General features: G+C 34.1%; 1 protein-coding gene across 4 annotated transcripts in view; it reads right to left on the bottom strand.

The window, feature by feature from the left end:
• The window catches only part of LOC111058789 (serine hydroxymethyltransferase, cytosolic), a 34,544-nt gene that overhangs the window by 4,523 nt on the left and 8,573 nt on the right, over positions 1-21,448 (bottom strand). For 2 of the 4 annotated variants that reach the window (XM_039434875.1, XM_022346360.2), the window contains exons 3-6: positions 17,966-18,141; positions 13,072-13,297; positions 12,213-12,382; positions 4,056-4,228 (exon numbers count right to left, since the gene is read on the bottom strand). In XM_039434875.1, the coding sequence (XP_039290809.1) occupies positions 4,056-4,228; positions 12,213-12,382; positions 13,072-13,297; positions 17,966-18,141 (745 nt within the window). The remainder of the gene's footprint in view (positions 1-4,055; positions 4,229-12,212; positions 12,383-13,071; positions 13,298-17,965; positions 18,142-21,448) is intronic. The other 2 variants (XM_022346359.2, XM_039434876.1) reach the window with 1 other exon arrangement.

A 21,448-nucleotide genomic window follows, 5' to 3' on the forward strand; every position in this document is an offset into this window, starting at 1 on the left:
CTTTCAAACAACTTGGCAAGCACAGGTAGCAATGATATTGGCCTATATGATGATACTTCATGTGGCTCTTTACCTGGCTTGAGTAGTATTATAACCTCTGCTACTTTCCATATTCCTGGTACAAATTTGAGTCTGAAAGAGGCATTCAAAATGTGTGTTAATTTTACTATTGCTTTTCTTGGTAGGTGCTTGAGGACTAAGCCAGTTATCATTTCGAATCCAGGGGTCTTTTTGTTATTCAGATTTCTTAGGTTGGTTTACCAGTTGAAAGAGCTTCGCACCTCATCTCTCTCATTGCTTCATAGAGCTGTCTTCCCTTGTGTGTTGTTAGGCGCGATCCCCAATGCACCTGCTTTGCATTGAAATCTCCACCAAGAATGAATTTGTCTCCTAACATATCAAGCAATGATAAATATTCATCTTTTCTGATGGAATATCTGGGAGGACAGTAAATAGCTGCAACAACAAAATAATTGACTGCTTTCACTGCTACACCTGTCAATTGTATTCTATCACTTTCGAGTTTCACTTGTTCATGATGTTGTAGATTGTCTCTGATGATGATGGCACTCCCACCCCTTGCGATATTGCTGGGATGTAAAGCATGATAGAACCTATAGCCTTTGAATTTTATAAACGACTGCTTTGTAAAATGAGTCTCAGATATAAGACATATATCTATTTTTTCTATGTTTAGAACTGCTTCCAACTCCTGTTGCCGTTGTAACAATCCATTTGCGTTCCATACTTCACTTTTTGGCTCTCCCAATTTTGGTCTATTTTCTTTTGAGACTATCTGGGCGAAAGTTAATTTCTTAACCGAGCTTTCATTGTTTGGATTGTGGGTTTGTGTATTTCCTGTGATTTTTGGTGGAATATTCTTCACTGTGTTCTTCCGTAAATCTGGAATATTTTTTGTTTTATTGGAGTTTCTAATCTTTTGCAATTCGATTGCGACAGTGCAGCCTCGATAGCTGGCTGGATGTGCTTCCCCGCAATGAATACATTTTGGTAAAGCATCACTGGGTTTTGTACAGTCTTTTGTTTGATGTTTACCTGCACACTTTACACACCTAGGCTCCTTGTTACAGTATTTTTGAGTGTGACCGTATGCTTGGCATCGTTTGCATTGCGGTATCAGGTTGGCCTTCTTCAGTGCTTCCACTTCCACTTTGCAACCAAGTATATTTTCAAGTTCAAAAACTTTTTTTATATCTTCTTCCGCGCTGAATGAGACTATGAACATATCTAATGGCTCTCTTGTCTTCCACTTTAGCTTATTCACTACTTCTAGAACTTTCAATCATCGTATTTTCAAATCTTCCAGTATCATGTCCGTACTACAAGAGTGATGAAGTTTTTAATCATTACTCTTATTGGTCTCGACTGCTTATCTTCATAGGAATGCCAGTTAAATCCGTCATTAATCAGTTCTCTGGTAACATTCCGATAAGTTTCAGAGTCGACTGCATTTATTTTGAACGTTTCTCTACTCAAGAGTTTTATTCTAAATTTGTCAGCTGGCGACACTTTTTTCAAACTCTTAAGGAGTCCATCTAGATTCTTGATACCATCCACTATGATTGGGGGTGGTGGCATTTCTTTCTTCTCTCTCTTCTCCACGTCAGTGGTTTTAGAATTCAAGTTCTGTTGAATCCTTTTGCAAGACATATTTTTGACTTCTGGCGATGGAGTACTAAGCTTCCTCTTCTTGGTAGCCCGCTTAGTACAAGTCCTGATCCATTCTGTTTCTTTGGCCAATTCTTCCTCATTTGTTGAGTAGTTCTCAGCTGCTGAGCTGGTAGGCTGTGAGCTGTGAATCTTCTTCTCAATATTCAGAAATCTTGCTTCCAAATCCTGCACTTTTTTCAACAGTTCTAAGTTGCTCCTCTCCAATTCCTTCCTCTTCTCATCGGTCTCTTTCCAGGCGATGAAAAGTACCTGCTCGGTTGAAGTTTCGAGTTTATTTAATTTGATATATTTATCCGGTGAACACTGGATTTCTGATGTATTTAGCATGGTGTTGGTGTCCATACTGTCGTTAGTGGCTTCCTGTTCTCCTTGTTCTTCTGTAGGAATACTAGGTGGCTTCACTAAGTTAGACATATTTTGAAAACATACCTTTCAAACAGTCCTCGTATCAACACGCACGCACACGGAAACGCGAACGCGAGCTTTAGAACGGCCGCGAATAGCAGGTCGCTTTGCTTGCATGAATTCCGCGGTCGACGACCGATATTTGATGCAATATTTTTGTTCCACTTTTGATCGCGAACAAACTGCTGACTCACTACTTCTACACTACACTATTACTACTCCACTATATGTCCGTTCTAACGCAATACTGTCCACCAATAAATATCAACAATATCACTACATGATATAACAATAAATATTACTACAAATATTCACAACTTATTAATGATATCAACATTGGATGCTCGCCCACCTCCGCTCTGTTACGTATCTGACATCATAAACAGATAAATAATATTTAAAATAAATAATTATTTGAAATAAACTAAGCCAATAATTAATAAATAATTATTTAAAATAAGCTAAGCCAAGAATAGTGATTGGTTGAAGCGCTGCGCCAAAAATGAGACGACATGCTCGACTAGCAGTCACACTCTGCCGCCTGCCTAAATATTTACGACGCCAGCTACGTGAAAGAAATATTTCCGTCAGCTACGTAAATGTGCTTCGATACCCGTTGCCCAATACGTTTGAAAGTAACAAGCAAGATTATTGTCTAAAAGGATTCATTTTCATAGCTCAAACACTATCAGAGTTATGATTATCGAACTGAAGTTTGTGTTTAGGAAACCTTCATTGGTCACATAGAACAAATCAAAATCAAATCATCTTCATTCACTTCATTTTACAATTTTATGAAACATAAACAAAAATATAGTATCGTAAGTCACAAGGACGGGAAGGGGTCTTTTGCAGGCGAGAATGATGTTTCTAGTTGAGGCGTTAGCCGAGACTAGAGTTTCATTCGAGCTCAGCAAAATACATTTATGTCCAAGTAGCTTACACTATTTTTTGTCATAATAATCTATAAAAGACTAATTGAGAAACAGAAAACATTACCTGCTTGTGCTGACATTACTACATGCATTCTATAAACATAACCTAGTTTACAAATTTCGAATCAGGAATTTCTTGATTGTGGTTGACAAAACTTCCACCTGGAGCGCTAAAAGGCGGTTTTTGTACCAGTTTTGCTGTTCCTAATTCGGAACTAGGAAACATACTCGACTGTAAAGAAAACATATGATCTCTTTACAGTATAGTATGTTGTAATGAAAATCACATGTTTTCTTGTTCTGCAAACAGCTGTTTACCGGCTGGATTTAATGCATGGAAAACAGCTGCAATTGAGTAAGTATGACAAAAATATTACTTTACGTAACAAGTCCGGTAACGATAATTTACCGCATAAGTATGATTGTTTCTGCCCGAAACGTAGTTGAGGCCAGAATTATCATACGAATGCGGTAAATATGTTACCGTACAAGTTACGTACAATATTTTTTGTCATAGTTATCTGAGAAAGAATAATGTTGCTGAGAAACAGAAACTATTACCGATAATTATGACCTAGCCCGTAGCGCCTAGTTCATAACAGACAGACCCTTCGAGCTCAAATAAAATAATAAAGGCCTAAATTATAACATTTCAGATGAGTTCTTATAACTTTACTTCTTATAACTCCTTAAATGAGTTCTTTAATTATTTGAGTTAGTATATCAACTACTCAGATGTTATTAGGACTCAGAAGAGTCCTAACATACTCGACTGTAAAGAGAACATATAATCTCTTTACAGTATGGTATGCTGTAATGAAAATCATATGTTTTCTTGTTCTGCAAAGAGCTGTTTACCGGCTTGATTTAATGCATGGAAAACAGCTGCAATTGAGTAAGTATGACAAAAAAATATTACGTGCACTCCTCATTAGGCTAGTCCTGCGTCCAGGAATAGTTCGTGTTGTACTAATTGACAAAAACATTAACCTAATCCATACTGCGAATACATGAGATGCTGACCTGTTGTTGGTAGTTCTTGAACTCCTCAGTCTGCGCCTGCGCCATGCAGAGGGCGATGCCGGCAATCTGGTGGTTGTGGGGTCCGCCCTGCAGCGACGGAAACACGGCTGCGTTGATGCGCGCCTCCAGGTCGTACATCACCTTCTCACCCGACGGCTTCACTTGTCTCACACCTCAAAACACACATATCAATAATTAATATCAATTCAAATATCTTCTTTATATTTCACAAATACGGTACAAGTACAAACATACAATGATAATGATATAATTCAATTCAATTTATTAAAGAGCTTTATATATTGCATACGATAAGTCTGTGTGCATGGAGGAGTCTTCTGACAATCGATAAGAAAAAGAATAACTATACTTTATTGATAGTAGATACTATAAAAATCTAGTAACTAAAAAATTACTAATAAAATGAGAAATTTAAAACTATAAGCAAAAATATTAGTTCAACTAAGTGACGAACTATAAAAATATATAAATTTGCGGTATCATACAATCAAAATATACATAAAAAGTACCGAATCTGTGGTTGTAGGGAAAGAAAACCCGAACAAAACCAAAAAGGTAAGGACGGACTATTAGGAGCAATATCACTACACATAAGGAGACCGCAAAACAGCCTCAGCAGCCGCCGGGCCAATACTGAGAATACAATGATACAATACAATATACATATGACATGATAATATAAAATACAAAAAATAAATTACTTGAATAAGGTTTTTAATATATGCTTCTCCTATCTAAATGTTTGTATTGTTTTCGTTCAAATGACAAATAAATTGATTTGATTTAAATACATTATGGAATGTGCCTACATGTGTACTGTGGCCTGTGAGTGGACTAATATATATATATATATATATATATATATATATATTATATATATATATATATATATATATATCTGTTCTGGTATTATCATCGGATTGATGTACGTTTTAATGCAATTGAAATAGGTTTTTAATCCCTAGATATTACAACAAAATTTTTTAATAGTTTCGAGGCGATAAGTAAATACTCATCCCTGCTATTATTATTATTAAGAAATGGAAGAATTAGCTTATACATGCTTGGGAAACGAAATACATTTTTGACGCATCATCATATCTGAACTGATCAACTTAAGCATAAAGATAGACTCTAAACTTACCGAGCATGGTTATTGACCTATTCTAATTTTGATTCATCAATCAATTCCGATTCAAATGATAAGCACATTTCTATTATAATTTATCCTATGTAAGAGAAAATTCCCACCAAATCGTCAATTCCGCCATCATAGATGGCGCAGTGCCAACGTGCGTCATAATCAAATTCAATTATTTATTCGTCATGGTTGATTACACAAAACTAAATTGAAAATAGTCATACATAAAAATAATGATATTTATGAAACATACTATAACTGACACAAATATTTTGATAGGATTGTTGGAAAGTTTAATGAAAAAGAATTACTAGTACACTTGAAGCCTTATATTATTTTGTTCCAGACACGACTGGTTTTAGCTAAACTTACCATTATCAAGAGCCAAGACTAGTTCCATCTAAAATTAAAAAATACAAGGGTACTAGTAGTTCTTTGTAATTAAACATACTGTAACATAAACGAAATATGTTGTACTTACTGTAAAATATAATAGGTTGTACTGGGTGCGGCATCATAATTTCCTTTTTTGAAATGTGCATTATTCAGTTAGTTGATGACATAGCTGAGTGCTATTAGTCACTTTCGAAAGGCGTGGTTTTAAAGATTTTTTCATGCGTTGGAACAGCGAGGAGCGTGCGATCGTCGTTGAGGCCAACTTTTCGAGTGGTTCTTTAGTGGTTGCATCACAGTGCGCTTTTCGGATCGGTTTAATTTAGCCCTGTTGGCCCGTATTTCATACCGGAAATCAATTGTTTTGTGGGTTACTACTTAAATTTACTTCTACATAAACAATTAGAACAACAAAATGAAGATCCAAAGTTCCAAGGCCCATTAGATTACGTTAAACATTGACAGTGAGAGCTTAAATTTTGCAACCTCCAAGGCGTACAGCACGCAAATATGCGTCTGTCCTTGGACTTCCCAAGGTTTTTTCACGAAGACCTTCATTTCATCCATACAAAATGGATAATGGATATAATATAATGACTCATTATAATATATTATATTATAATATAATGGTCAGAAAATGACTTATTTGAACACTTCCCATAATGCCCTATCCCAAATTCAAATTCAAATTCAAATTTTATTCAATCCAATTCACAATATTTACAAATTATGAGAAAAAATAATACAGCTTAACAATATTAGAGTAATAAGTTAATATTTTATAAATTACATAAAAGTCTAATTTATTAAACAAATAACAATAACATCAGACAAGAATTCGAACATGCTAAACCAGGACTAATTTGTGAATTTGGATAGAAAAATACTGCTTGCTGAGAGTACAAAACTCTACGTCTGCGAGCAGGAATGAATATCTGATAATTTATGAATTTATAGAGAAGTAGAAAAATATAAAAAGAAGAAAGAAAGAAAAATTAGCAACCAATCACTCACACATTCACACTAACCATGCTCACTCTCCAATTCCAGCTCATTTAGCCAATGCATAGCCACTATTATCAGAGTATTTTAACTAAGAAACCACATTGAATAAGGTCTCTAGATAGTCAGGCATAAGACCTCTAAGCCATCCAAGAACTTTTGTTTTAAAAACAAGTCGATTTTGTGTTCTCTTAATTTCAAGAGGAATATTGTTGAAAAACTTAGGGCCGAGAAATACAAACGATTTCTGGAAACAAGTGGTATACGATTTAGGAAGTCTTAGTAAATCAGATGTCACTCTCCTAGTTTGATAACTAGGAACATCCCTGAACAACGCATGACCACAGTTTCCAGACATAACATAAAACATATACAATACTTTGAAAACATAGATATATCTGAGAGGCAAGCATCTGAGACTCTGAAAGATAGGAAAAGAATGTTCATATCTACCCTCCTTCTTGATGGCACGAACTATGGATTTTTGTATAGTTATTAAGGGCTTCAAGTGACTAATGTAAGTGGAGCCCCAACAATTTATACCGTAGCTGATTTTTGAATCGACAAGTGCAAAATATAGCTGCCTCAGGACACTTATAGGGAGAAATTTATTCAAAAAGTAGAACTTCCTCAGCATTAACAGCAGATGGCTTTTTATATTAGTAATATGATGAGACCAAGTGAGCTTTTCATCAACAATCACACCCAAATATTTTAATGAGTCAGTTTGACCAACCACCTCACAGTCACAGTCATCACTCGCACAGCTACCATGAAACTTCAGTGCAGAAGGCAATGTCCATGATGTTGATAGTGTAAACAGCATGTATTTTGTTTTTGAAAGATTGAGCTGAATCTTATTGTGTCTAAACCAGAGCAACAGCTTGTTCAAATCATCCTGCATTAATCTTACCAAATTGGGGCCATCCAGATCACAATATGCCAATGCAGTGTCATCTGCAAAAGATACAGGCATACCAGAGAACCTGAACGAATAGAGATCATTAATAAAAATGAGGAACAAGATTGGCCCAAGGACTGATCCCTGTGGTACACCACAGTCCACTACCTGAACCTCACTCTTCACACCTCCAATGGCTACATATTGTTGTCTGTCATTCAAATAGGACAAGAACCAGTCATGAGCCACGCCCCTGATGCCAGCATTATACAATTTATTTAACAAGATCGAATGGTTCACTGTGTCAAATGCCTTTTTTATATCTAGAAACAGTCCTGCGACACAGCGTGCTGGCCTGAAGTTGAGACCAGAGAAAACAACTGCCATAAACCTTTCAAGAGCCATTTCTGTATTCATACATTCACGAAAGCCAAATTGGTTACTATAGAAAAAATTACATGAATCAAGAAATTCTAGAAGTCTCCTTTTCATTATCTTCTCCAACAACTTTGAAAATACTGACAGCAGGGATATAGGTCTATAATTGTTCAACTTTAATCGAGAACCCGACTTGAAAACTGGCACCACTCTTGCCAGCTTCATCCCAGAAGGAAACACCCCTGTAGAGAGACTACAATTGAAAATATCAACTAGAATTGGTACTATGGCCAGCGCAACATTCTTCAATAATCCAGAAGATATACAGTCACCCCCACAAGATTTACCATTTTCTAATCCTCTAATGTAAACTAAGAGCTCATCATAGGTAACAGCTTCAAGGAATATAGACTTCTGCTGATTAGTTTCCTTGAAGATATTATGATAGTCCATGTTATCAGCTCCACCATTAGAATTAGCAGCGACATCTCTGCCAATGCTAACAAAATACTCATTAAAAATATTTGACAATCTTTTTGCATCACTAACAATTTCATCCCTGTGTTCTATTTTTAATTCTTTTAGGGGTTTACATTTTTTCGGATTTCCACACAGCTTATTCAAAACTTGCCATTTTTGCCGTGGAGGCATTTGATTTAATGAAGAATAATACTTTATTTTTTCAATTTTAATCCAATTTTTTATTTTTCTAGAGAAATTTTTGAAGTTATTTTTTAATCTTAAGTTATCAGGGTTTCTTTTCATTATTTTAAATAATCTATCACGCGAGTGGATTGCTGCACACAGACCATCAGTTATCCATGGTTTGAGTTTCTTCAAATTCATTGATTTTATTTTGCATTCGACTCTCACCTTTGAACAATCAATATAATTTTTAAATACCTCAATAAATTTATCAAACTTATAGTTAACATTATTACTTAAGAAAACATCACCCCAATCATGAGACAGGAGGAAATTATTCAGTTTGTCTAAATCGATTTTGTATTTTTCTTTACAAGAATTCCTTCTACTATTATCTAGGTTAGCGCGAATTGTCAATGTTATAGCTCTATGATCACCAATTAAATCCTCAATAACTGCACATTTTTCAAAATGTGAAAAATTTTGTGATCTCATAAATACGTGATCAATGCAGGTTGATGTTGTCTCCGTTACTCTAGTAGGTATGTCTATAATCGATTCAAAACCGTAGTAGCTGAGAACTTCTAAGTAATCATCAACTTTATTATCACCAGTCGCCAAAATGTTGATATTAATATCTCCTATTATGACAGTATCACAAGACGAAGGAATGTTTAAAATAGTGTCAAGACTGGTAAGAAATCTATCGCATTCAAAGCCATGCCATCGATAAAGAACGATTAGATTGAATTTATAGTTCGATAAGGTGCGCTGAAGATAAAGAGCGTCCGCACCATCCAACTCACATTCCTTTACACTGCAGTTGAAACCAACTAATTCAGTGAAAAAATAAACAATCAAGCCGGTGGCTCTTGTGAAAGAGGAAATACTTGAACAAGATTCATAGCCATGAATATAATACTGGGACACCTGCTCATCTGTATCCAACCACACCTCAGTCAACGCTATAATAGCTGGCCTCAATTTCCAGCAACTAATATATGTGACAAACTTATCAAAATTGCTGCTTATACTTTGTATGTTTTGATGGAAGATCGTAAAACTATGACTTGATGAAATATGAGAAATATTAACTTCATCAATAGAACTCAACAAGACACAACTATTTTCATCCTCCATCATAACTCATAGAATTTAAACAATATTTGATATTAGAGATTTGGTGGTACACCAGAAATTTAAAATGAATATCGAATTCATTTACCTTCATTGGAATTTCATTCACACACACACTCACACACTTAAATAAAATAAGAAATAGCATATAGAAAAAGAAAAAGAAATGATCAAAAGACACAAAGGAGGTGAAAGAGAGAAAAACTTGATTCTCTTCAACATGTGTGTCAGCACCCACAATAGAATATAGGTAAAATACAAAGCTATTTATAGATTCAAATAATACATCAACTCATAATAAATCTATATAAGATAAGAATTAAATATTCAAACGGATAGAAAAATCTACCAGAGCCTGAACTAGGCAGCCTTGAGTACTCAATAAACATGTAGAATGGAAAATTAAGCAATAATAATTATATATTAAGAGATTCGTGAACGCAATTTTCGTTCACTGTATGACATTTTATTGTAACTTTTATATTTCAAATATTGATAATTCATTATAAAATGTTTGATAAGTTTAAATAAATAGAGCTATAGACCAGCATAATTCATAACAATTTATAAGAAGATATGATTCAGATAAGAAGTGTCAAGCAAGGATGAGATTATAAAATTAATATATCTACAGCAGTATATTTAAGAATAGATTAAAATGAAAGATTCCTGTGATTTAGGAAAGTTTAATATTTGATATCGTTCATATATTTTTGTTGCACCATCTATTCATTGAAAATAATCCAAGTATGAGAATTATTCTAATTGAATTGAAATTTAAAATATTTTTGTCAAGAAAACCACAGGAATGAAAGAGTATTATTTATGCTATACCATGTTTTCATCCGATTATATTTAAAAATAGATTTGTGAATAGCAGATTAGCAATTCTAACACTTTAATTTGCATAATAAATTTGAAAATCACAAAACAAACTTTCATAGTTCAACAAGTAATTCAACTAACTACATAAATACATTGCAATACATAACACTGGCATGGATTGAATCCTTATAATTAGCAACAAGAAAAATTAGATATAAATAAAACAAATAATAAGAAAAACAAAAGTATAGTCCTAGCATTTTCACGAAAAAAAATTAAAACACCTCTTCCTCGAGGATACAAAACAACAAAAGTTCAGAATCAAATAGATAAATTGAATGCTCTATAGATCTGTAAATAACTGCAATAAGAAAAAAAATCCGTTTTTCAAGGAAAAATAAATGATTCAAGCATATTACCATTATTCAAAAAATATTCAACACTCGCAATTCGATATCCTCAACAGAGGTAAGTTAGATATACTCAAAGAAACTCCAAAACTACTTTAACCCTGAATAAACTTATCAAGAGAGGCCTCCCGCACTATTTGCTTGGCCGGGGACGCAGCATCTTTCCTCACAAATATTTTCCCACTCTTGACCCAAACAAATTCAAGCTTTCCCCTTTTTTTAGCTCTTTAGCCTTCCCAAGAAGCTGTTTATTGTAAGGAGACAGATGATCATTGATGTACACAGAAGATCCAGGAAGCCCTAAGCCAAGATCATTTGAATTAATGTCTTTTTTCTTCTTCGCCGCTTCGAGCCACGAAATCTTTACTCTTCTTGCAACAAATTTGACTATTATATTACTACCACCCTTAGCGTTTGGCACCCTATGAGCTATAGCAATGTCCTCCTGTCTAAACGCGACCCCAATCGTCTTAGCAACAGCCCCTAATATATCATAAATGTTCTCCTTTTCAGTTCGTGGTACACCCCCAATTTCTAAGTTTTCAATCCTAGACCTCTGTTGTAGGAAATTAACCTCATCTCGTAGCTGGGAATTGCTTTTTTCAAGCTCTGCAACGGCCGTTTCCAACTTGATATACTTCTCATCGCGTTCTTTAGAGAGTTTTTCAAATTTTAACTTGGTTTCCTCACTGCTCTTTTTTAAAGAATTGACGTCAGTTTTAAGTGCTGCAATCTTAGGCTCAAACAGATTAATAAGCTCAGTACGCAGATCAGTGATAGATTCCAATATTTTGTTCAACTTAGCGTCTATACTAGTATTATCCAAGGCTTAGTATTATCCTAGTATTAATACTAGGCACTAGTATTATCCCAATTAGAGGCGATTTGCAATGGCTGGCTCGATCTTCTGATTTGCCCCCGAGTAATCTTTTTCTGTGGGTTTTTTGAAATCCCGTGTCTATGTGAACCATCCGAAGACCCTCCAAGATTTAAAGAACAACATATAGTTGGAAATTGCTAAAAATTGCTTGAAAGGCTAATATAAAATACTAGAAATAGGTACTAGAAACACTCTGAAGTGTATTCAGAGTGGGGAACGTCACCTTAATGAAAACCACATGAAACAAAACTTCAAATACATAAGATACTATACTTTCTGAAAAAAGAAAGTTAATGAGTTTTATCAAGTTTAAAAAAATATGATGCCGCACCCTGTACCTTCAATATAACACATTATATTGATACTGAAGAGTTTACCATGCAATAGAGCAATTTGAATTCGACCATTCATTGAAATGCCATACCTTTGCGGAAGAATATGACGCCAGAGCGGGGCCCGCGCAGGGTTTTGTGTGTGGTGGTGGTGACGATGTCGCAGTGGTCGAACGGCGACGCAATCACCTTGGCAGCGACCAGGCCAGACACGTGCGACATGTCCGCCATCAGCAGGGCGCCGCACTCGTCTGCGATCTGCCTGCAAGTCCCCAAGTGACACAACAAATGAGTAAGGCTGGCCAATAACGGTAGAACATGCACATGAAAATTACAAATTATAATGATGGAAAATAATGAAACCTCAAATAGAGCAGCAAAGAAAAAATGAACAACAAAAATCGAAGATACAAAAACCTAACCTCAAAAAGTTTGCTCAAATCCTTTCGCTGTGATGACACAACAATGTGTGACGACATGTGTATCATACATGTTTATCTTGTATGTCCTACCGTTAGTGTTAGTGGCCAGCTCAAGTTGAGCGCTTGTCCAAAATCAGACATTAACCGTCAACAAATAAGTGATACAATAACAATATCAATAGTTCAGTTATGAGAAAATGTTTCAAATTGCAACTGCTCAAAAAGGAGGGAACAAGGGTATATCACATCAGTATAGAGCGCATCGGCTCTTTTTCTTTTGCAGTCGTCTGCTTTACTGACAGCTCAGCCAATCACACTGACTTTAGAATACACTTTTTAATCACACCTTGACTTCATGAAGCTGTGTTATGCTGGTAGTCTCTCATCTGCTTACACCCGGCCAAAAGAGTAATAATAGTAGTAGACAGTAATCGGCTTGAAATTTGGAACATAAACGACCTATGTTCATGGGATAGGCCTATCTTCTTATGATATATTTTCTCTATGGTTCAACTCTGACACCACTGACCTGAATCGCTTGTAGTCGAGAACGCGCGAATAACAGCTGATTCCAGCGATGATGACCTTGGGTTTGAAGAGGCGCGCCGACTGGGCCAGCTGGTCGTAGTCGATGAGGCCGGTGTCGGGGTCGACCTTGTAGGGCATTGGCTCGAAGAACAGCGCCGTCGCCGACACCTTCTTCTGCGGAGTGAAGAAGCCGTGCGTCAGGTGGCCTCCGTCCGGAAGGTCCAGGCCTACGACACTCGTTTAATAAATGTAATGCATGCAATACATTGATAAGAAAAGGACAATTAAGAATGAGAGAAAAATTTCGAATAATGGCTACATGCATGTTTAAGGCTGTGCAAAGGCTAAAAATAAACTTTCCACTGGTGATATTTTTCAAAGTTTTTCGATATGTCTACTATATTTTTGTTTTATTCATCAAGCTATAAAAATGGAAAAGTTTTCTCAGGAAAACATTTTTTTCCGATCATTACTTTTTGAGATATGAGCGCCTAAATTTTAAATTTTTGGGACAGAACATTTCAAATTCGGTAAGAGTTCAATTCATGAGATTCAGATGATAAATTCTTCACGGTATTGTTGATTGAATTAAACAAAAATCTTTTGTAAATATCAGTTTTTGAGAAAGTTATTTAATTACCCAAAAATAACTCAACTTGAAGTTATTTTTGGTCATTTTAAGTAAATTGAATAACTTTCTCAGAAATTGATATTTTTAGAATATTTTTGTTTTATTCAACCAAAATTACCATGAAGAATTCATCCTCTAAATCTCATGGATTTTATTTATTTATTTATTTATTATTTATTTATTTATTTATTTATTTATTTATTTACATACAAAAGCTCACAGAATAAATCCATGAAGAGCCTTATTGACATCAACTAGTTTAGATACATAATATTTGATGCAAAATAAGAATGAAAAATAAAATAAAATTGTAAACACAATTTTTGAATACTAATAAGATAAGAAGAGGCGAAATGAAAAAATAAAATAAACCAATGATAATAGAAAATGAAGAAGAATGAAATAAAAATGATAAGAAAAATAAAATAACGAATAAAATAGAGAATAGAGGAAAAATAGGGCTTTAGAAGAGAGAAAAAAAATGAGGGAGTTTAGTATAATTATTTATCAATCATGAGTTAGCTATAGAGCGATAAGCTAGTTCACAGGATTTCTTAAAGGTTTTGAAACGGTCAGCAAACGGATCAATGCAGTGGCTTATTCTATTGTACAAACGTAAAGTTCTGTATATATAAGAATTGCAATGATGAGTCGTTCTGATAAATGGCATGTGGAACAGAATATTTGGTTTTGGTCTATTAAACGGGACATGAAGTTGCAACATACTTATAAATTCTGGCATGAATACTTGATTGTTTAGGATATTATATAATAGCAAGAGGGAACTGACAGATCTCCTTTCTTCCAATCTTTGAACATTAAATATCAACCTTAGATTGTCTGTTGAAAAAGCTATCGGACAGAATGCGTTGAACTTTTTAAAATAAAGATACCTTAAAAATTTATTCTGAATTTTTTCTAAATCAAGAATAGCGCTGCTGTGAAATGGAGCCCAAACTAAAGCAGCATATTCAAGTTTACTCCTCACTGTAGCATAGTACAATTTCAAAACAACGTCACATGCTGTAAAAGGCCTACAATTTCGAAATAAAAACCCTAGCGACCTATTAGCACCATTCATAACATGTGTTAGGTGTTCCTTAAACTCAAGAGTAGGGTCCATTATGACGCCCAGGTCCTTTATACGGATAACACAATCGAGGATTGCATTATTAATATTGTAATTGTAATGAAAAGGATTTTTCTGACGTGTGAATATCATGTATTTTGTTTTTGATATATTTATTTCCAATCTATTTCTCAAACACCAGTCATGAATCGCATTCAGATCCCGCTGCAAGAGACAGCAATCCTCCAGACTAGAAATAGGTCTGAAAAGTTTTACATCGTCTGCAAAAAGCAAAATACTAGATTCTTTAATATGGTCAGGCAGATCATTCATGAGTAGGACGAACAACAAGGGACCAAGGTTTGACCCCTGTGGAACCCCAGAAGAATTGGTAAAGTAAAGAGATCTGTGATTATTAAAAACCACATAAGACATCCTATCGGTTAGATAACTCTCAAAAAATGCAATCAAACTATCAGACAGGCAAAACCATTTCAATTTTTTCAACAGAATCCCAAAATCCACCGAATCAAAGGCTTTTTTGTAATCTAAATAGATAACATCCATACGACCATGCATGTCTAGCTGCGAAGAGACAGATTGGGTGAACTGCAACAGATTAGTTATAGTTGAGCGCGATGGCATAAAACCATGTTGGAATGAGGAGATTGCGGGTCTTACATGGTTGAAAACTTTGCTATATAAAATATATTCAAAGACCTTACTTGGAGAATTGATGATAGTAATGGGACGAAAATTCGAGATTATATTCTTTCCACCAGTCTTATGAACAGGTGTCACCCTTGCAGCTTTCCATTTTTTAGGATATTTATTCAATCTCAAGGACAAATTGAAGATAAATTGTAAAGGTTGAATAAGAATATCTCTACAACCTTTTATAATGTATGCTGGTACACCGTCAGGCCCACAAGATCTAGTTGCTTTAAGTTTATTTATAGCTGAATTTACTTCATTTTCAGAAATATATGAAACTTGTAATATGTCAAGATGAGGAGATGAGGAAATGCTGTCATATGATTCATTATCATTATTATGTTGGATGTTATTACGGTTGTTGCTGTTATTGTAAACAGATGAGAAATAATCAGCAAAAGCCTGCGGTACTTCCCGATCGGTATACCTGCACCCATTCCACTCAAAACACTTTGAGTCCGATCTAGACTCTTTTTTACTCGCAACATAGTTCCAGAAGTGTTTAACGTTTGAATTTATGTTATTTTGTAGAGATTCTATATAATTTTGTTGTGCTATGTGATTTCACTTTTTATTGCAGCTCTCAATTCCTTGAATTTGTTCAAATAATATCCCGAAAACGATTTTTTCCGTGCACATTTCTTTTTTAATTTAATCATCTGGATAATGCTTCTAGTAAACCAAACCGGATACTTCGATTTAATAATATTTTTATTTTTGGGCACATGCGAAGCGAAAGCATAATTCAATAAATCGTAAAAATAGTCTACAGCGAGATCGACATCGTTGAATTCATAAAGTCTATGCCAATCTGAATCTCTAAGTGTGAGATAAAATTCATAGTAGTTTGCTTTTTTAAAATTGTAATACTCGATACTCAAAGGGGGATGCAAGAGGCTCTTTTTAATCAAAAAACTAATATCTAAGCTTGGGTGATGTGGATCTTCAGCAAGCAGAGGGCTTGTTTCGTGCAAAACAATCAGAGGTAGATTACTCAGCACTAGATCAAGAGTTTTGGCATTGGCATTTAAAACATTATTAAAGGATACTAAGTTGAATAAACACATGCAATTCATCAGTCTGGCATTTTTACTAGGACCACCAACAAAATTAAAACTTGAACCATTTATTTCATTCAGATTAAAGTCACCCAATATTAATAAATCATGTGAAAAAATATTATTATCACTTTCAATAAAATCAAAGAAGTCACAGTAATCGAGAAGACCAGATTCAGGGGAGAAATAGACAACATTGATACAGATTACTTTATCTTGTGCAGATAACTTGACAAGTAAAGATTCATAGCGCGCTGTCGCCCGGACATGAATGAGTCGGGAATGCCAACTGTTTTTCACTGCACAAAGTACTTATCTCTTACCGAATTTTAAATGTTCTGTACCAAAAATTTAAACTTTAAGCGCTCATAGCTCGAAAAGTAATGATTGAAAACAAAATGTTTCCCTGAGAGAACTATTTAATTTTGATATTTTGATAGCATACTTTAGAATAACTAGAAAAACCATGGACTAACCATCATGCGTTTTGAAACAGTCAAAGAAAAATATCTCAGGTTTGGCTAAAATCTGCATCATAAATGGAGATCTACCGGAGTAAAGTCAGAGCCAAATTTGGCACCCTCAGCCACAATACAGGGTTACAAATCGAAAAACTTTGAAAAATATTACCAGTAGAAAGTTTATTTTTAGCCTTTGCACAGCCTTAAGCTCAAAAAATTCTTAATTTCGTAAAAATGGAGAGTAATACAAAAAGCTAATATGGTTGAGAGCCGTTTGTACAGGGCCAGTTTTGAACGGATAATTATTTTAAACTAAATATAAAATTGTTGTGCTTTTTATAAAATGAAGAATGAAAAAACCAAGGCTGGCCACCAACGACAGCACATGCATGATAAACAAGTGTGTACACACATGTTCATCATGAATGTTCTGTAATCAGCGAGAGGATTCTAACATAAAATAACCAAAAACATTTAGAAAACCACTAGCAAATTAAAAAATAATAAATTTGGATGATAAAAAAAATAATTTAACCTCAATAGAAAAGAGAGAAAAACAACAAACTTGGCTATTTTTTGTCTGAGGGTGGTGCCTACATGAGCTCTAGGCTTGTACGTGGGTCGTGGGTAATGAGGCGGATGATAATGAGAGATGAATAGACCTACAGCTTTATTTAATAAATAATTGCCAATCGAAGCAATCTATAGTGCGATTGACTTGTTACAGTCGTTTACATGCTCAGTAAATACATACCAATTGTGACAGTTGTCAGTGAATCTCACTATAAATGTGCTATGTTCAACTGACCCATGAAGTGAATCTCACTAATTGGAAAGGGAAAAATTTAGGGCTAGGCCTGTTGGTCCTTTTCTGATCATGTATATGATTTTTGAATTAAATGAACGAATGAATAAATAAAGGAATAGATAAATGAATACTAATAGTGTTATGCTCAACTGACCCATGATGCGGCCATGAGGTTCTACGACGGCGGTGTAGACGGCGAAATTGGCTGGCGAGCCAGAATAGGGCTGCACGTTGACTCCCCACTCTGACGCATCCAGGCTGAATGTGGCTAGCGAACGTTTCTGCGCAAGAATCTCGATTTTGTCAATGAACTCGTTTCCTCCATAATACCTGTAACCATAACAATAATTATTAACGAATTGAATAAAGAAAATAATAAATGAAAGGAGAATAATTAGTACCATTTCATATATTTTTACAAAATGAATACTGTCTAATTATGCCATTCTCAAGTACAGAAACTGGTTGTGTTTTAAAATAGAATATGAGGGTTCGAAGTTAGTATTCAAATAAAAAAACATCAAGTAGCCCTATGAAAATAAATCAAAATGAAGAGGAAGTATATACAACAAATAGAAAGGAAATACCAGATTTATTCATTCATTAATTTATCAGTAGATCTGAAAACGTCTATTCAACAAAAAAATCCAATTTCAATAAATGTATATTTTTTGCAAAAAAACAAATAATACAAAGTCGTGGGCAATGTTGAACAATTCATCTCAAGTTGTATATTTTCTAACAGTTCCTGTTTTCATCAAAATATTATTAATTCAATGGTAGAATAAAATATTATAATTAATTATACTCAAGTTAGGCTAAAGCTGCTGTTGAAAAATCCTGCTACTAATATTAGTAGTATTATAGTTAAATAGCAATAATTTGATGCTCAAGAAACACGTCAATAAAATAAACATTTTCACGTACAAAGAATACGTTTTTGTCTGAACAAGTGATGAGGAGTTTCCAAGCTTGTAATTGTCTATTGAATAAAATAATGCCAAAAACAACTAACAGGAGAATTTTTTTGTTTTTTTCAAAAGATAGCTTTACTGGTTACTGTATTGGTGGATGAGTAACAAGTTCTACAGTCTTATTCAGAGAGTTTCTCTGATAATTGAATTATAAATAATGACTTGGTATTACAAAGTTGGTATAGATGAATAGGTAAGTGGATTTGGTTCTGTCACATATTAATATGATTGGATTGGTTGATTTTGGTTCTGTCCAATTTACAATGGATTAATATGACTGGAATACATAGGCATGTCACGCGAATGGAATAATTCTCTACTTTTGATGTTTGCTCATATTTTTTTTTCTCAACAATAAATCTATTCAACCAGGAAACTGTTTTCATCTAACTCATTGGCTTTACCGCAACATTCCAGTCGAGATTTCTGTCATTGAGGGGTGTAGCGTCGCCGTATACAAGCGTAGAGTGAGCAGGTGGCTGCTCTACATTGGGGCAGAGGCTTCGAAGGCTATCCTAAATTCGCCATATAGATGAATATTTCCCTTCAAAATGCCAAGTTATTATTTTACAAATTAATCCTTATTATTATTTTTTTATTTGCCTAATAATTTTTCCCATAGAATATAATAATTAAGTTATATGAAGTACTGTACATATATATGACTGCCAAGTGAACCCTCAAGCGACGTTGAGCTGCAACTCATTATTATTAGTTGTGTGTTTATACTGTAATCATATATATTTTACTTTGATTTCTAAGCTATCTTCAAGTATCATTTCCTTTATTTAAACCAGTGTATTTTAACTGTCCGATTCATTACAAATCATCCACACAAAGAGTAACTTAGGATACATTCATTATATTATTGTTGAACTATTATTCTGTAAATATGCTTTTTTGATGAATAAATAAATTAGAATTTGGATTAAAACGTTTGAATTGTCAGCATTTGATTGAATCGAATTGGATTAACGATATGAATAGCATCAATAATTTAAACAAATAATAATATTCTGGTCAGTATCATCTGAAAGCATGTCAAATATTTGACATTGAAATATAGATACTAAAAGTTCGTCCAATTCATTAAGTAACCAGATTAAATTTAGTTTTATCTGTACATAAAAACAAACTGAGATAACTTTACTAAATCTGTTGTATAACGGTGGTATATCTCAGTGTCGGAATTAATTAGTTGGATAACGGCTATCTAATGAGAAACTAATTTGAGCATTCCGATAGGAGTTGATATTTTCTTATTACTGTACAAGATGAATATATACACTACAAAGTGAATTATAAAATTACTATCAACATAGTAATGGCCATTCGGTTTTTATTAAAGTTTTTTCTCAACTTTATTGATTGGCTAACCTTCAACTTTTGCAACTTATTACCAACTTTTTTCAACTCATCTGGCTTATAAAATGAGCGCCCTATCAAATTATTATAGAGAAAAAAGTAGGAACCGTACATCTTTTGCTCTCTGAATACCAAAACTTTCTAAATGTGGAAAAATTCAAGTGTGATGTGATCGTTACTTATTTTTGATGTTCAGATTAGAAAATTATATATATATATATATATATATATATATATATATATATATATATATATATATAACAAATAGTATTTATTTTTTAATTTGAGCATTACAATTTTATGTATATTTGATAATTTGTTAAATACTATTCGAAAGACTGAACACATAAATTGGTGTAAACAATACTCTACGAGTATAAGTATTTTTACTTTCCTTGCCCTATTACCATAGGTAAGGAAAGTATTGCTTTCCGAAAAAAATTAAGGTACCCCAATTTCTAAATTTCTATACGTTTCAAGGTCCCCTAAGTCCAAAAAAGTGGTTTTTGGGTATTGGTCTGTATGTGTGTGTGTGTATGAGTGTATGTGCGTCTGTGTACACGATATCTCATATCTCCCAATTAACGGAATGACTTGAAATTTGGAACTTAAGGCCCTTACAATATAAGGATCCGACACGAACAATTTCGATAAAATGCAATTCAAGATGGCGGCTGAAATGGCGAAAATGTTGTCAAAAACAGGGTTTTTCGCGATTTTCTCAAAAACGGTCCCAACGATTTCGATTAAATTTATACCAAAAATAGTAATTGATAAGCTCTATCGATTAAATTTATACCAAAAATAGTAATTGATAAGCTCTATCAACTGCTACAAGTCTCATATCTGTAAAAATTTCAGGAGCTCCGCCCCATCTATGCAAAGTTCGATTTTAGATTCCCAATTATCAGGCTTCAGATAAAATTTAAACAAAAAATTTTGAGTGGAAAAGATTAAGCATGAAAATCTCTACAATTAATGTTTAGTAACATTTTCACCTAAAATTAAAAATAAGCACGAAATTCGATAAAATGTTATTATTTCAATTGCAAACTGTTGGCAACTGTTGATTCTATTAAATGATTCACTATGAAGAGATAGCAGACCTCGTATGTCTCCAGCGTTATTGTCCTGTCACCAGCTGGCTCAGATCTTTGTTTATAAGTAGACTTGAGATGCGCGTGCACACTAGCATCAGGTGATCAATTTTCATAACGGCAAGGAAAGTTGTGTGAATGCGCCACACCAGATTTTTTCTTATTTTTTATAATACCTACATGGGGTTAGCGAAATACTAA

The sequence above is a fragment of the Nilaparvata lugens genome, chromosome 8 (assembly GCF_014356525.2).
Source record: "Nilaparvata lugens isolate BPH chromosome 8, ASM1435652v1, whole genome shotgun sequence".
NCBI lineage: Eukaryota > Metazoa > Arthropoda > Insecta > Hemiptera > Delphacidae > Nilaparvata > Nilaparvata lugens.